The sequence below is a fragment of the Sciurus vulgaris genome (genome assembly GCF_902686455.1).
Source record: "Sciurus vulgaris genome assembly, chromosome: 18".
In the NCBI taxonomy this organism is placed as follows: domain Eukaryota; kingdom Metazoa; phylum Chordata; class Mammalia; order Rodentia; family Sciuridae; genus Sciurus; species Sciurus vulgaris.
This window is the reverse complement of record NC_136479.1, coordinates 540932-558113: the sequence shown is the minus strand read 5'-3', so window position 1 is coordinate 558113 and position 17182 is coordinate 540932. Positions and strand designations below refer to the sequence as shown.

At 63.0% G+C, this 17182-nt stretch overlaps 1 protein-coding gene across 1 annotated transcript; it reads right to left on the bottom strand.

The window, feature by feature from the left end:
- Positions 1–356: 356 nt before the first annotated feature.
- On the bottom strand, positions 357–16465 carry WDR90 (WD repeat domain 90; the record flags this gene model as incomplete). Its single annotated transcript, XM_079120529.1, has 41 exons — positions 16363–16465; positions 15988–16079; positions 15714–15890; positions 15507–15633; positions 15183–15353; positions 14755–14869; positions 14600–14667; positions 14053–14438; positions 13475–13543; positions 12675–12785; positions 12460–12605; positions 12325–12382; positions 11030–11148; positions 10783–10944; positions 10569–10699; positions 10385–10501; positions 9841–10076; positions 9597–9736; positions 9240–9370; positions 8682–8812; positions 8217–8378; positions 7941–8069; positions 7529–7644; positions 7416–7456; positions 7080–7211; positions 6787–6945; positions 6405–6502; positions 5959–6061; positions 5628–5749; positions 5325–5484; positions 5045–5235; positions 4779–4947; positions 4530–4641; positions 4093–4264; positions 2179–2301; positions 1883–2057; positions 1647–1777; positions 1405–1548; positions 1123–1242; positions 912–996; positions 357–529 (listed from the first exon to the last, which is right to left on the bottom strand). The coding sequence occupies exons 1-41, from the start codon at positions 16370–16372 to the stop codon at positions 357–359; spliced, it is 5514 nt and encodes a 1837-aa protein (XP_078976655.1). The 5' UTR covers positions 16373–16465.
- Between the last annotated feature and the right edge of the window lie 717 nt (positions 16466–17182).

Genomic DNA, 17182 nt, shown 5'->3' with positions numbered 1-17182 from the left:
GACCCGAACGGCCCTCCGGGCCCACAGGTGGAGCAACAGGGCCCTTGACTAGGATTTGGGCAGGCGGCGGAGCGGACTTCAGGGCTGGAGTGACCAGCCAAGGTGAAAGATGGGGCAGTAACGGAACAGTGTAGCGACAGTGTCAGAGAGGAGCAGGTTTATTGAAACCGTGAACGATCGGACATGAGCAACGCCGCAGGTAAAAGGCAACAGGTTTGTTCCTCCAGAGCGGGACGAACCCAGGGCCTCCGCGCGCCACCCAGCCGCATCCCAGCCTTCTGGTCACTCGGTCGCGATGACGGGCCCGGCCTGTCCAGGCAATCGGCCCTGCTGCCTCAGCCCGCAACCTGGCTTTTCTAGGCCACTCTGCGCCCATGGCCCGGCACCTCCCACACCAGGATCTCACTGTGGGCAGCTGTGAAGAGCAGCCTGGCAGAGGGGGTGAACCTGCACAGATGCACAGGGCCGTCGTGGCCGCTGAAGTCCTGGGCTGCCCCCGACTCGCAGTCCACAAGCCTCAGCGTGCACTCTGCGGGCAGACAGCACAGGTGAGGCGGGCAGGTGGCGCCCAGGGCCCCCCAGCCTGCCTGGCCTGTCCCTGGATAGGCATGGTGTTGGCATCAGGGAACCTGTGCCCAGGGGGTCAGGGCTGCGACCTCCACATCCTGGGCCGCTGCAGAGACCTCAGAACCAGGAGTCCTGCTACTCTGGTCCCTGAGGTGGGCAGGGCGAGGTGAGTCCTGCTTGGTGCTACCGCTGACCCCCTCGACCCTGCCGCCTGCCCAGTCTTCCGGGTCTGTGACACTCTGGGGCAAGTGCCCGCACGCCACCTCGGGAGTAGGCAGCCTGAGGCGCGGGCGAGCCTGCCCGGCCTCACCCAAGAGGTCCAAGTCTGCACCCATCACACTCACCAGCAAAGCCAATGGCCATGAAGCGTGCCCCTGAGGACAGGCTCAGGGACCTGGCGAAGAAGGGCAGCGACATCTTCTCCACCACCTGCGGGCAGCCGGGGTGAGGCGCGGGGCTTTGTCCTAGGCAGAGGGAGGGCTCCTGCTGGGGCCCAGCCCCGGCTCCCGAGACCCCTGGCCTAGGGCCCTGGATGCCCAAGAGGCGGGCACACACCTGCTTCTGGCGGAGGCTGTAGAAGAGCACCTCTTCACGTGCACCGAGGCCCACACACACCAGCAGTGCCCCGTCCCAGGGGCAGAAGGCAGCAAGGGAGGGCGGAGGGCGGCCTGTTGCCTGCAGAGGGCGAGGCATGCGGTGGAGCGCTGGGCACCTGACCCACACCCCATGCACTGGGACTTTTTAGTCTTTATTTCAGTTACTTGTTTTATGTGGCGCTGAGAACCAAACCCAGTGCCTCACACATGCCAGGCAGGCCTCCACCACTGAGACTCTTACCGCCAAGGTGGCAGGTGCCGGGAAGCTCAACCAGTCCAGGAGTTCGCAGCGATCCCGCAGCCAGTCAGAGGCCCAGACGCTGATCCTTTGGTCCCCGCTGGCAGCCAGCCACAGATCTGTGCCCTCCACCCCCAGATCTCCATACTGCGAGAGTGAGGGCTGTGGGCACCTCCTGGCCCGTGCACTACCTCCCACCCTGCCACAGCCCAGGCCCCTCCTGCTGGCTCTCCAGCCTGCTCAACCTTTTTACTTGTGCTCTGGATGGCAGAGATGGGAGCTCCCCGGTGGTCACTCAGCACACGGAAAGTGATCCCTGTGCGGAGGCGGCTCACAGCCACAACCCCATCCTTATCTCCAGAGAGGATGGTCTGACCTAGGTCAAGTGAGGAATCACACTGTGGGTCAGCCCCCAACCTCGAGATCTGCTCTGGGCCTGGCAGGGGAAGCCCTGTTACCCTGTGCAGCCCTGGCTCCTCACCATCAGTGGAGAAGGCCAGGGCTGTCAGGGCAGCGCGGTGGGGGTGCATCTTGAGCTCCATCGAGGTGCGAGCGATGCTGAATACACGCAGCGTGCCATCACTGTAGCCCGCCACCACCTGCTGCTGCTCAGGGTGCCCACAGGATGGGGGGCTCCATGCAAGGCAGAGGCAGCTCTGGACATGCAGAGGGGGAGGTCAGCACTCCCCCAGGGAGAAGGCTGAGGCCAGACGGAGGGCTCTGCAGGCAGGATGCATGGTGGCCTGGGCCCTGTGCCTGCACGTGCACCCCATGTACCTGGTTCAGCACCTGGAACTGAATCACCAGCTCCATGCTGGCCAAGGACCACACGCGCACGCTGCCGTCCTCATCCCCGGTGGCACAGTGAGACTCGCCTGGGCTGAAGACCACCTCGCTGACCTGTGGAACCCAGGCAGCTGGGGTCTGAGCCTTTCTTTTCCTTTTTTTTTTTTGGTACGGGGGATTGGACCCAGGGGCACTTAACCACTGAGCCACACCTCCAGCCCTTTTTATTTTTCATTTTAGTGACTGTATCTCACTAAGTTGCTTAGGGCCTTGCTGAGCTACTGAGGTTGATCCTTCTGCCTCAGTCTCCCAGGTGGCTGGGATTACAGGCCTGGCTACTGTGCTCGGCTGGGGCTGGGCCTTTCTGACCCCAGCCTCTAGGGCCAGGCCGTCCAGACAAGAGTACCTATCCGCTGCCCAAGCCTGCCTGGCCCACCACACTCACATGGGTGGAACCCAGCTGCCCCTGGGACTTGGGATTGCACAGAAAACACTGGCAACATCTAAGACAGTGTCATGGGACTTGTCTCCAGAGGGCTGCAGACTGCAGACAAGAGCACAAGAAGATACCCCTGCTGTTCACAGTGGTCCTGACAGCGGTGGCCTGAGGCCACTCAGCACGCATCAAGGCAGACAGCAGATGTGTCATCAGGCCTCCCACTCGCAACCAGGATCTTGGAGGAAGGCAGCACAGATGCCGCACTCAATGTGGCACAACCAAACAGCTGAACCCGTTCCCAGTGCAGGGTGAATTCTCCAGGCGTTTCACCCAAGAAGACACAGGGTGCGAGCAGCTCAGAGGCCGGGGCTGGCCTGGCACACGCTCAACCCCAGCTCAGTTCAGATGTGCCCCAGGGGGCCCAGAATGGCCCCTGGGCCCTGTCGCCCCACCCCACCTGGGCACCACCTGCGACACCCGCCTGGGTCAAGGACTCAGGACACACGTGGTCTGCCATGGAAAGGGAGCACTGACAACTGGCACAGCCGGGATGCACTGGGCAGTTGCTCGGGGAGGGTGGCGGACAAGCCTCCCACAGGAACTGTTCAGGAAGAGCATATCCACAGGACAGAAAGCCAATTCGTGGCTGCCGGGCCGAGAGGGGGACATGGGGACACTGACAGGTACAGGTTTCCTGCTGGGGTGAAGAGGGCGCTCTGAAATCGAATGTGTACTGATTGCATGGCTCGGTGGAAGACCCTAAAACCACTGCCTTTAAAGGGATGATGACTTGTCCTCCCAGCCACCTGGGAGGCTAAGGCAGGAGGATCCCAAGGTCAAGGGCAGCCTCAGCAACTTAGCAAGACCCTGTCTCAAAAAATAAAAAAGGCCAGGGGTGTAGCTCAGTGGTTAAACGAACCTGGGTTCAATCCCTAGTACAAAAAAAAATTCAACTCAACCTAACCTCAGACTGGCTGGAAACAGTGGCACATGCCTCTAAAACTAGACCCAACCCGACGCTGACCAGACCCTGGTCCTCTAGAGACCTGAGCAGAACCCACCAGAATAGACCACAACCCAGCCAGAACTGACCAGACCCAACCGGACCCAGCCAGAACCAGCCAAAACCCAACCAGACCTGCCTGGCCTCCTACCCTGAGACCCCAGGCTTCCGCTGCACTGGACTGGTCTGCACAGCCAGTGTGGGAGGGGCTGGGCAGACAGCACAGGTCTTCAACAAGCGAATTCAAGAAGCAAGAAGGAAGTAAAGGCCTAGAAGGCTGCAGAAGCCCTCAGGCCCCTGCCTCACATGGGCACCACAGACCCTGGCCACCCTGGGGCTCCCTCTTGGTCACTGGTGAGCTGTGAAGCCTCGGGGAGGGGGGCCAGACAGGCTTGCTGCCCTGCACAACCTGCCCCACCTGGGGCAGAGACCTCTGGACCTCTCGAGCCAGTCAGAGGCGCACCTTGCCCCTGTGGCCACTGACGAGGCGGATGCTGCTTCCCTCGGCCCAGCTGATGTACCACAGAGTGCCGGATGTGGTGCCCACGATGCCCATGTCCATGCTGCTGTCAAAGCTGGCACTCACCACGGCCCCATCCAGGGTCAGCTCGCGTTCCATGAACACAGAGCTGGACCTAAGAGCACAGGGAGAAGGGGCAGCAGGTCTCAAGGCAGGAGATGGGAGTCAGCTCAGCTTGCCAGGTGATAGCCAACAGCCATCCCGTCTCAGGCCCAGCTGTGCTTACGGGTGGAGCAGCAGCAAGGGCCCATGGAGCCCAAACAGGTCCTCAGGTGGCAGATCTGCAGGGCAGCCTGGCCTAGGACAGCCACGTGTGCAGAGTGCTGACCTGCGGGGCACCAGGACCCACGGGGACAGGGCAGCACAGGCCCCCTGCTCACCTGGCACTTGTGCCCTTGCGCCTCAGCTCTGGCACGGCTCCCACGGCCCACAGACGTAGCCGTCTTGTGTTGCTGCCACTGACCAGCCTGGAGCCCGCGCACAGTAGCACCCCTAAGAGGCAGGTGTGGTCACAAGCTGCCTTCCCCAGGGCCCCAGGAGTGAGACCAGGTCCCACTGTCCTGGCACTGGGGCTCCGGGGGCAGGTCTGAGCCCTGAGCCACCCAGGGGTCCTACCGTAGGGCACCTACCAATCTCACTATCGTCGGCCTCCCAGGCCAGGAAGCAGCGGCCAGCACACGTGTCCCAGACACAGACCTGGCCGGAGCTGGAGCCACAGTAGAGCAGGGGAGCAGCCCCATAGCACAGCGAGGTCAGCTCTGCTGCCCCCACTTCCTCTGGGATTGGCTCTCTGTGCATCTGGCAGGGTACAAGGGTGGCTATAAATTAGGGATGTCCAGGGATCCCACCAGACTCTCCCCAAATGTCTCCTGGGAACCTGAGCAGGGCCTGGCACCTGGACGTCCACGACTGCTCCATGCTGCTGCAGGAACCCGAAGGCAACAGCACCTGCGCCCACACAGGTGAGCTCACTGGCACCCCAGGGGCTGAAGGCCACGCCGTGCACGCGCTCCAGGAGGCGGGTGGAGGACATGAGCTCGTAGGTGGCCGTGCTCCACAGGGCCAGTGTGCAGTCGCCATAGTCCCCTGGAGATGTGTGGGCAGCCATGTTATGAACTGGGCCAGCCGCCCCGGCATCCCAGGAAGCTCTGCCTCTGCCTACCCTGAGCACTGACCCAGTGACACAAGAAGCCGGTCATCTGGTGAGAAGGCCAGTGCCTGCACAGCAGAGCTGTGGTGAGAAATGAGCTGCTGGCAGAGGCCCCCAGGCACATCCCAGACGCGGATCTGGCAGTGGGCAGCTGACCTGCCGCGGCGAGATGCAGAAGCTAGGACCTGGTAGGCAGAGGTGGGGGTCAGTGGAGAGCGTGCAGCAGCTGGCCTGCCCTGGCTCTGGCAGAGGGGAGGCTGGGTCAGGGTCCTTCCCACTGCCTGGGCAACAGCCAGCTCTACTGAGCACCATGGCCCTGGGCAGGCACCTGGGAGTTGTGGCTGAGGGCCAGGGTGGAGATCTCCTCAGGGTGGCCAAGCCAGTGCTGCTGGGCACCAGAGTGCAGGTCCTCCACCACCACCAGGCGGCCACATGTATAGGCAAAGAATCCTGCAGCAGGGAGAGTGCCAGCCAGGGGCCCTGGGGTGCCTTGTCCCGTCAGTGCCAGCAGCTGCACAGGCTCCTGCCCACCTGGGCTGCAGCGCCAGAGCCCTCCCCACAGAGGCCACAGCTGGCAGCCAGCACTCATCTGTCCAGAGGCCTGGCTGGGCAGAGTCGGATCCTGCCCTGCTGCTCCCCTGTCTGCACTGTGGGCCTACCTGTGTCCGGCTCCCAGACCACGCTGGCCCGCCCGTTCCCACTGTAGCCGACCACGGTTCTCAGGTGCAGCAGCTCAGTGCCCTCGGGAGGGAGGGAGATGCTCTGAGGGAAAGCAGATCCCACATGCTGGTGCCCAGCAGTCTCCTGGGCCCCAGCCCTGAACACGGGAGCTGCTCTGGGGCACACCCAGGCCAGCTGAGGTCGGGAGTGGAAGACCTCCAAGCTCAGGGCGCCCGGAGTCCGGGGCAGCGGGGCAGGGGCAGTGGTGCGTAAGCAGGCCGCCACCAGGTCCATCCTGGTGCTGAGGGAAGGAAGGAGTGTGGTGCAGGAAGGACAAGAGCCCTCCAGGAACAGGCCCTGGAGTCCTGGGGAACCCGAGAGTGCCGGTGTGGGCGGAGCAAGAGGGCTCCCAGAAAGCAGCCGCCTGCGGACAGGGCCAACCAACCTCAGCCCCCGCGGAGGCCTCGCAGCAGGCTGCGAAGTGCTTGTAGGAGTCCGGGCGGGCTGGGGGCTGGGTCCTTGCGTCCTGGACACTCTGGGTACCTGGGGGGAGAAGAAAGAGACCAGAGGACCTTACGCTTCCTGAAACCCTGCAGAGACTCCTCCCCACATACAAAGTCCCGTACCCTGCTGGCCAGTGAGAGCTGTGTCCCACCCAGCTCCATGGACATCCCAGGCGGGCCCTGGCTCTGCAGGGGACCTTGCCTCATCTTTCAGGGGAAATACCCCAAAGGGTAGGGCAATCAGAGCCCCCCTAGACACCTGCCCTGGGACTGGTGCCCAGTCACCAGGAGTCCCCCGCCACCCGACTGCTCTGCACTGCTTACTGGGCCAGCGGTGGCAAAGGGGAGGTACACAGAGTCCTTGGGATCTTCTCACAGACCCCCAGGCCACGTCGCCAGCTCCACCAGCCTCGCTCTCCACCAGCACTGGTGGGCCAGGGCTCTCCTTGCAGGACCACTCCTCACCCAACATGCAGAAGGTACCTGGGGGCAGCAAGGAGAGGAGGAACCCAGGCCACCTGCCCACCTGCACCCTTGCCCCAAGGAGGTAATACACTTGGGCACATAGGCCATGCCCACCAGGACCCTCCTGGGACCCCAGAGCCCCTGCCTCTCACCATCATTGCCCTCAGGGGGCATGGCATACACATCCAGCCGCAGAGGGGGTTCCTGAGATGGCACAGGCACCTGCTGCCGGGGGAGCCCGTCGGCCCCACAAGCTGCACCCTCCAGCTGCCCTGTGCCCGGGCCTGGGGATGGAAGGAGCATGTGGTGCTCAGAGCTGGGCACAGCAGGGTCTGCCAGGGGAGGCCAGATTCTGGTGATGAGGGGCACATGGGGTGTGGAAGAGGAACAGGCGCCATGCTGCCCAGCCTGGCAGAAGGCCGCATGCAGGCAACACCGCGGTGCACAGGCATCCCCACGCTGCCCTCCTGCTGAGCCAGAGCACTCACCGACCTCGTGGGCCAGCGGCACTCCGGGCATGCTTCGGCCACTGGAGGCAATGAGAGAGGGTGTCAGGGGCCAGCAGGAGGCCCAGGTGGACTGGCTGAGGGCAGACACTTGCCTGTCAGGGGTGGCCAGGACATCCCAGAGAAAGATGGCATCCCCTACGCTGAGGACACGCTGCTGGTCTGGGGTGAAAGCCACGGCCCGCACCGGCTCTGAGTGGCCGACGTACACCTGGGGGTGGTGGGCGTCATGCAGGGACCCTGACGGCCTAGGGAAGGCCGGGCTCCCGATGTCTGTCTGGCAGTGAGCCCCGGGCCTACTGGCCAGAGCCTGAGAGGCCTCCCGTGACACCAGGACCAGCAGGCGAAGCGAGGCTCCCCTCCCCTGCCCTCCCCTGCCCTCCCTCCCCTGCCCTCCCCTGCCCTCCCCTGCCCTGCCCTGCCTGTCCCTAGAGCAGCCCTGCGCCACCCCTCCAGGGCCTGCAGGGGTCTGCACAGCAAGGGCCTCCTCCTGCCCACAGTGCCCACCTGGCAGCTAGGGTCAGTCTGAGTCCAGTAATTCCACACCTTGATGGCCCTGCTGGTGGCTGTCAGCAGGAAGTGGGCATCCTCACTGAGGGCCAGGGAGGAGCAGGCCATGGGGCGGACACTGGGCAGCTGCAGTAGAGAACACTTGGAAAATACCCACTTGTGGTGGGGCCGCAGGCAGCCGGGGGGCTCCCCTCTCAGGTGCAGCATGGCCTCCACCTGGCTATCGGGGCCACGGGAGCAGAAGGAAGGCCAGACCACGGCCCCAGGGCTCACCTCCCGGACGGCGCGACCCGACGAGGCATCAAGCACCACGACCTTATCGGATGAGACGGACACCAGGAGGTGGCCCAGAGCGGCAGGTCCGAAGCAGACAGCCACAGCCCAGTCCAGGCGGCTGCCAGCCAGGTCCAGAGTGCCGACATCAACCCGCAGCAGCTGGGGGTGAGAGCGGCTGCTGGTCTCAAACTAGGCAGACAGGCGCCACTCAGAGCCAGGGACGGAGGCACTTGAGGTACTGACCTGGCACCCAGCACCCCCCAGATAGGAGCTCCCTCACCAGGACACAGGGCTGGCTCAGTAGTCCACTTGGCTCAGAAGTCATCTCTGCCCACAAGCAAGTGTGAGGAAACCTGGGACCTGCGCGTGATGACCTTGGCCTCCTGCCTCCCCCATGAACCCCAGTGCACTCCACACCCAGCCAGGGAGAGCCCCTGGGCTCGTAATGTCCTACAGACTCACCTCGTTCAGGGAGGCTGAGTCCATGACTGTCACAGTGTACTTAGAAGGGCCCACGAAGGCCAGCAGGCGGCTGTCCCCACTGGCTGCTAGGGTGCTGGGTCCTGGGGGGGCATCCTGGCACACCACTTTCACTGTGGTGGCACAGGGCAGTGGGTAGGGAAGCACCCATGCACATGGGCCTGAGGAGGTCCACCCAATCCTGCCCGCCGCCTGTGGGACACCAGCTGGGGAAGGCAGCATGCTCCACAGAGGCTCTGGCCTCAGGCAGAAAAGCACCCAGAGGCTATCACATGCCAGGAAGGTTTGGGGCCAGGAGTGACCAAGCGAGAGCTCTGAAGGCCAGAGTTCCAGGGCATGGGGAGGCAGGGCCTTCAGCTGTGCTGGACTCCACCTGCAGCCCCTCCTGGGGCAGGACAGACGCAGACCCTTGCTGAGTCTGAACCCACCCTCCCTAGGGGCCCAGAAGAAATGCTCTGGGAGGCAGCCATGCTGTGGGCCCTGAGGGTCTGGTGCTGGCCTCCTAGGTAGGACCAGCCCAAGTGGCTCGAGGAGCCTCACCTGCTACACGGAGGATGTGACACTGGGGGACAGCACAGTTGTACTGGGCCAGGGAGCCCTGAGAACAGGTGCTAAACAGGAAGTTGCCGTCAGGGGTGACGGCCAGGCCGGTGATGGCTCCTTGGTGACACCTGCACCGCACATGGGGATGACCACTGACCTCAGCCCTGGGACCCAGCTAGGACGCAGGAGCCCTAGGAGCCACAGAGGGCAGGGCTCTGGACTGCACTGGCCTTCCTGGAGAAGGCCCTCCTCCACTGGTCAACCCCCACCTAGGGTCCCGCACATCACCCAGCCTCCACTGTGGGTCCCTGTGGGTCCAAGCCCCCAGGGACCGGCACTTGGCCAGGCACTCACGTGTGTTCCGCCAGGACGCCAGCCTTCTCCAAGCTGAAGGAGCGCACAGCCCCGCTGCTGAAGCCGCAGAAGATGGCCGGGCTCGTGGGGTGGAAGGCAACTGCCCTTGGGGCCTCATCCGATGACGTGAAGTCATACAGCTGGGGGGTGGAGGCCACTGTGAGGGCCCCTGATGCTGCTGGAGGACGGAGGGCTGTGGGTGCCCACCCCCTCTCTGCCCAGCCTGCCCTCAGCTATTCCCCACCTGCCGCAAGGTGGCCAGGTCCCAGATGCGGACAGTACGGTCCAGGGACACAGTAGCCAGCTGTCCACGGCTCCGCTCTGTGGAGAGTGCCAGCACGGGGGCCGTGTGGGAGCGCGTCAGCACAGTGTACTCCCGGGATGGGATGTCCAGGAAGCCCAGGTGGCCCGAGGAGGTAGTGGACAGCACACGCAGGCCATCGGGGCTGATGCAGACTGAGCTGACAGGGCCTTCCTGCTCTGTGGGAAAGGCACGGTCAGCAACCTCCAGGGCTCGGTGGTACTGGGGCTGGCCCAGACAGACACCTGGCACAGAGGAGCCTGAGACGGACCATCTGCTCCCTGCAGGCTGGGAACAGCGGCCTTGAGACCACCACCAGAGGGCGCCTGGGCCTTGAGGGTGCCTTCCCCTTACCCCAGCCCTGAGCCCTTCTGCAGAGGAGGCCTGCAGGCATCGTGGACCCCTGGGCTCAAGACACAGCTGCCTAACACCCTGTCCAGCCCAGAGGTAGCACTGCAAAATGAGAGCCAGAGGACCTGCAGCCTACCTGCCTCCAGGAGCAGTGAAGAGAAGTCCAGCGGCCAGAGTCGCAGGCGGCCATCCTCAGAACCCACAGCACAGGTGTCTGGGGAGACGCTGAGGCTGCTGATGGCAATGCCCAGGCCTGTGGAGTGCAGGCATCAGCACCTCTGTGGCCTGAGGTCGCTTCTGCCAGAGTGTTGTCCACCTACCTGAGCTCAAAGTTGGCTTCTCGGGGAGGGGGCTGCCCGGGCTCTGTGCAGGCAGCAGGTGGTGCACACACCTCACGGCCATGCGCTGGTGGTCAATCTCCAAGATGTGGCCGCTACGGCTGCACACATAGCTGCCCCAGGAAGTAACAGGTGAGGGAGGTCTGCGGGCATGGGGTGGGCTGGGCTATGGGTGGTCGGGGAGGGCGGGGCTCACAGTGTGTGGTCCGAAGGTGCTCGGTGGCCATCCTGGACCTGCACAAAGGCAAGGTCAGTGAGCTCCAGTGCACAGTGTTCCCCCAGGTCCACAGAGCAGGAGCGCAGCGTCCCACCACGCAGCCGCCACAACCTGACGCTGCCTCGCCCGCAGGAGGCCATCCTGCAAGGAGGAGCAGTGAGCACCACCCAGGGTGCAGAGGGGCTGAGGCCAGAACCCTGCTCCCGTGCCATGGACTGGCCATCACCTGGTTCCGTCAGAAAAGGCAACCCGGAAGGCCTGGATGTCAAGGTCTGTGTGCACCTTGGCGAGAACCACCACCTGGCCACCAGGACCCACCTGGTCGGTGCCCCACGCCACCACCACCTGCAACAGACCCATGCTGAGCCCTGGGGCAGCCCCAAGGGCCCTCCTCCCAAACCTGCCTCTACTCCATGAGGCCCAGCTGAGTCCCACCAAGCATTGTCTTTTTGTGCACTTGGATGGGGGATCAGGCCCCTACACGGCTGTGCCCCAGGATGTGGCCAACTTTGGGGCTTCTACACAGCAAGCCTGGCCTGGTATCACAACCACGTCTAAAGAGACAGTAGAACGTGATCCAGAGTTGAGTAAATGAAAAGCAAGAGGCAGCTGGGTTCAGTGGACACTCCTTTACCCAGGGACTCACGAGGGAGACTGAGGCAGAAGGACGGTAAGTTTGAGGCCAGTCTCAGCAACTTGGCAAGACCCTGCCTCAAAATAAAAATAAAAAGGACTGGGGTATGGTTCAGTGGTAGAGCACCCCTGGTTCAATACCTGGTACCAAAAACAGAAAATCAAAACAAAAGGAAAAAAAGAAAAAGCAAAGGAAGGGGCATCCCTGCGTGAGGAGCTGGGTCACACCTGCCCACAAGCCACCAACTCTCAGTCTTCAGAGGTGCTTGTGTGTGGAAATTCTCTTCTCACAACTGGGGGTGCAGGTGAGTTGCTCCAATGCCAACAGGGGTGCCCTCTGCACCAAGGGTGAGGAGCCAGAGCCCGGAATGTGACATGCTGGGGTTCCTCCTGATGGAGGTGCAGGTGCCCAGGTGGCTGCAGGGCCAGCCTTGCCAGGCAGGGCCAGAGGAACATGGTTTCCTGGCTTACTTGGCTTTTAAAAAAAATTTTGGTCCTATACTTTTTTTTTAAATTATTTTCAGTTGTCAATGGACCTTTATTTTATTCATTTACTTATGAGGGGCTGAGGATCAAACCCAGTGCCTCACACATGCTAGGCAAGCACTCCACCACTGAGCCACAGCCCAGCCCTGCAGCTTGGCTTTTTTTTTTTTTTTTTTTATACACGGTCTCACTATGTTGCCCAGACTGGCCTCAAGCAATCCTCATGCCTCCCAAGTACCTGGAACTAGAGGTGCCACTGCATCTGACTTGACATTTTTTAAAACAACGAATGCTATTTTGGTAAGTGGTCGTAAGTGGAGAGGGTTTTAGGAAGCACAGACTGGCTACAGCTCCTGTGTACTTTGACAGGGCTGCCCCATCACCCTGTGCCAGGCTCAGTACCGTCCTGCCGTGGCCGTCCTTGCCAACACCGTAGAGAAGCGCTCCGCTGCCAGGAAAGCTGTGGATGTGGAACGGGGGTCAGCAGCGCCTGGGCAACCCCACGCCCCAGCCCCACTGTGGAAGCCTGGTGCCCACCTGAGGGAGCAGATGGTATATATTGGGCTCTGGAACAGGGACAGGCACGTCCCACTCTGGAAGTCCCAGAGCCGCACCACGCTGGGGGACTGTGCCTGGGCTGACGCCAGCAGTACACTGCTCCCGTCCAGTGCCAGGGCAGAGACCTGGGGAGGCACAGGGTGGAAGGAGGGCGCATGGCTGCGGGAGCAGGCCCCAGGCCCGGGGGCACCCACCTTGTCTGTGTGCCCCAGGAAGAAGCGCTGCTCCTCAGTGTCAACACGCAGGACCACGATCACGGCGTGGCAGGGGTAAACGACAGACGTCCCATCCGTGGTCCACAGGGCCTAGCACACGAGGCCAAGGACCACGGTCACCAGCAGTCCCCCAGGCCCCTCCCCACTGCCTGGAGACCTGCTGCATCTCCCACCCAGGTCTGGGGAGGGGTGGAAGTCCTGGCAGACAGGTGTGCACACATGCCCAGGCACTGCACAGGGCACACCTTCCCCATGTCTCAGCACAGGTCTGGATGCACAGAAAGGGGGGCTAAAGCACACACCCAGCCTCTGGTACCTTTTTGCAGTGCAGGACCTGCGTCCAGGGGACCCAAAGAGGGCCCAGGGCTGCGGGCAGATGGAAAACACTGCCTCCCCAGACCAGGGCTCTTCCCTGGCAGGCCCACCTCACCTGTCAGGGCTTCACACGGCTGATCTAGACCAGGGGGGCCACCCTCATGGAGGACTAAGGTGCAAACCAGGGCTCTGGATCTTTGGAAGCACTTTAACCCAGCCATGGCCTATCAGGCTTTGCTGCACAAACAGGGAACACTTAAGGCCCTGGAAATCCACATGCACCCAGGACGTGATAAGCAGGTTATGATCGTGGCAGAAATGGGTGTCTGGGGACTAGAGAGAAGTCTGCAGAGTATGCAGGGGAAAAAGGACCCTGATGCCCAAGAGGGCTGGGAATCTCTTCCCAGTACTCAACACTCAGACTGCCCAAAAGAGATTCCCTGGAAACAGCACAGGACCCTTACCCATTTGGTGCTGTGGCCCCCAAAGCCAATGACCCCCTTGAGCCTCAGAATTGGGTCTGGCAGGAAATGCTGAAACAGACAAATGCGTAGTGAGATCCCAGGAGGCACACCCATCCAAGGTCTGACCCTCTAATCCCAGGGCTGGGTACTGTCACTTGATACAAGGTCACCTGAGGCCGGGGTGCAGTTAAGTGATAGGACACTTGCCTAGCATTCATAAGACCCTGCACCACAAAAAGAATTTAAAAAGTCACTTGGGTCCATGGTGACTCCTGCTGGTAGCTTCCCTCAGACTGAAAGCCAGGATTCTGGCTGCCATGCCAGAGCCGGAGCTCCAGGCCCGTTTTCCCAAGACTGCCCGGAACTGGGGTGTGTTCCTTCAGACAGGTCCTCCTTTACTCTCTGTCAAGAGGGATTCCTGCCCAGAGTTGCCTCCTGCAGCTCTGCGTCCTGCCAGAAGGTCGCATGAGAAGGGACACTGAAGGCAGGTCTGCCCTGAGGTGGCCTTGGTGAGCCCAGGTGGGCAGCCCATACCCACACCTCACCCATGCTCTGCCTGCTCTGGGATGGGCACTCACCTGGCAGGAGCCGGCATCAAGGGCCGCAGGCGCCTCAGCTGACTCGTGGGCAAGCACATGGCCACTGCTGCCCACTCTGCGGACGTCAGCAGCCACTGCCCAGGCTGAGGGATCCTGGGCACTGGTGTCGGGGCCAGCGACCCTCGGCACCTCTAACTGCCCAAAGGACAGGCTGGTTTCTGGAAGAAGCCTGGGTGCTGAGGGGACCTGGGGAGGCCACGGGGAACCAGAGCCCACCGGCTCCCTGGGGCTGCTGTCCCCCAGTCCTCTCCTGGGGGCACTCACGACTGTGGGGCTGGGCATCTGGGCCAGTGGGGACACATCCTGCATGGGCTCACCGAAGACCACAGTGGGAGGAGGACACTGTGGCGCTGGCCCCAAGAAGACTGCAGCAGAACAAAGAGCCCCGTGATCTTGTGAGCAGAGTGGCAGGATGTCAGCTGGCCCTGCCTGCCCACTCTGAAGCCACCCACAACAGCTGCTTGCCATCCCACCCCAGACCTGGCAGCCCCTCTTTCAGTGCCAAAGCTTGGGGCTCCCGGCCCACCTGCTGCAATAGGGGAATCACTCCTCTGAACCGGCTGGGAAGGCACTTTCGGGTTGTTCCTGGGAAACCTTGGTGGGCAGGTGGAGGATCAGTCCTTCAGGCCAAAGGGCACCCTGCCGCTGCCCGAGGCCCCCTCAGGAGGGCAGACCACTCACCGGACATGCACATAGCGGTCATGCCAGCTCTCCCCCTTTGGCACTGGGAAAGCCATTTCTCGAGGCACAGGGGTGACAGACAGCTTTGCCCGCCGAGCCTCAGTCACGCTGACAGCTGCGAGGAGCAGGGCTGCTGCAGTCCAGACAAGCCTGTCCAGCTACCGCTCACAGCCCCAGGTCAGATGCCATGGCAGGCACTCCCCGGTGCTTTGCCTGGCCCCCAGCCAAGTCACTACCTGTACCCCAGGCTGCTTCTAGAAATGCAGGGCGCTGCTTATAGAAATGCGGGGCTCTGCCTCCAGCTGCACCAAGCCAGAACTCAAAGATGGCATGGTGCCCTGGTAGAACCTGAGGCTACCAGGGGGGATGGACACACAGAGGGAGAAGAGCCAACACAGACTGGGTGGGATATGAGGCCTAGCTCTCACTGGGGTCGAAGCACAGGTCACTGGTGTAGAGATTCCTGACCAGCAGGTTGGCACACAACCTGACACTCTTGAGGTGGCCATAGCACCGGCTCAGGTAGACCAGCAGGATGTCACACAGGTCGAGCTGCAGGCAGGTCCAGCGGGCACCAAGGGGGGCCACACCTGCTAGATCTGCAGGATATGCATCCAAGGTCAGTGGCCCCCCGGGGTAGCCCCCACTTCCATAGGGTTGGCCCTGTGCCCACCCCCAGGCCACAGAACAGCCTGACTGGGCCTCCACCACCCAGCTGTGGGCTGTGAGGCTGCCCTTACTAGACCATTTACACTCGGTCTTGGTGTCACCTCTCCCGGATGTCCTAGTCTCAAAGACAAAAGGGAACTGCAGCCAAGTGGCAGAGGACCTGAACTCCTTGAAGAGGCTGGAGAATGACACACGGATGACCTGGCCATCCTGCTGGGGCAGAGCAAGGCTGTGAGGAGGGGTTGGCAGGCCACGGTGCCCGCAGGCAGACCCCACCCCAAGCTGCACACCTCGGTGGACAGGTCCAGGTGGATGGCAAAGTGCTTGGTGGGCAGGGGCCGGAAGAGCACATACAGGAATCGCCCCGTCAGCCCGAGGGACTGGGTGCTGGTTTTGGGGAGCTGGATGTAATTGCTGGCAGAGACAGAGCCCCGGATGCGGTACACGGCACTCTTCAGGGCCTTGTCCTGCAGGGAGAAGGAGCAGCGTCCAAAAGGGGCCCAAGAGCACCCAGGAGAGGCGTCCACTGCGAGGTTCCCTGGCAGGAGGAAGGCCCCGCAGTACCGTCACCACGGACACATCGCCTTCCTTGCTAGACCGCTTCCACTCGTCCACCCTGAAGTATCTGAAGACGTTGAGGAACGGCTGCTGCCACGCTGGGGAGAGCGCGGCGGCTGAGGACCTGGCGGGCAGGGCCAGGGCACCCTCCGCCTCCCCCGCGCAACCACGGCGCGCACGGACTGGCGGCCGCACAGCAAGCCGAGCTCCCTCCGCAGGCTCCGAGCTGGGCGCGCGGCCTGCCAGCGGCCGGGCCCCGGCCCCTCGCCCGCTCCCGCAGCCCGGGCACCCCGAGTCCACTGGCCCCGGAGGCCCTCGGGCCCAGGCCCCCAGAGCCCGAGCCCGGTCCGGAACCCCGGCCCGCCCGTCGCGCGCAGCTACCTCTGGCCATGGCCGAGCGGCTCGCGCTTCCCGCTTCGGCCCGCGCCCGCCCCACGCAGGGCACGCAGCACGGCGCCTAGCAACGGCCACCTGGTAACGGCGCGTCACTTCCGCCGCCATGGCGGCGCCCAGGGCCCACGTGACCCGGCGCCCGGCCGTCGCTCCCTGGGGCAACCGAGGGCTTCCCGTGTGGTTCTCCTCGGCCGCCACGCCCAGGCCGCTCCTGAGCCCCTGCTGTCGCCGACCCGCCTGTGTGGCTCCCGACGAGTGGGCTGCAGGGCCCCTTCCTCCGCGCAAGCCTGGAGGGGCAGGGAGGCCGAGCCTCACCCAGGGCCTTGTGACCTCTGGAGGAACCGGGCCAGCAGCCGCGGTACTGTGGGTCTTCTGCCCCAGGGCAAGGCCGTCCCTGTCCCATCAGTCAGGCAGTGCCAGGGCCCATAGGGGCCACTGGCTCAGGCTCCTGAACCACACTTGTCTCCGCGGGTTCACACACACTCAGACCCTGTCTTTACCCAGGGTCCTTTTAAGCCAGGCCTGGTGACCTCAGAGAGCGGGGCTTGGCTAGAATCCCATTTCAGGGCCAGTTCCTTGCCCTCTCTAGGCCCTGTTGCTTTGGCAACAGTAAATGCCAACGCAAGAGGAAGGGTGATGGCATTAGATGGGGCGGAGCTGGCTCTACAGGCTTGCCAGCAGAAGGAGCTGGCTGAGGGCCCCAGCACCCTGGTCAGGAAGGGAGCTGGGTGAGAAGCAAAGGCAGAGCAGGACGAAGCTGTGTAGCCCCTGCTGACTGAGGAGCACCAGAGGAGGAGGCTCAGCTGGC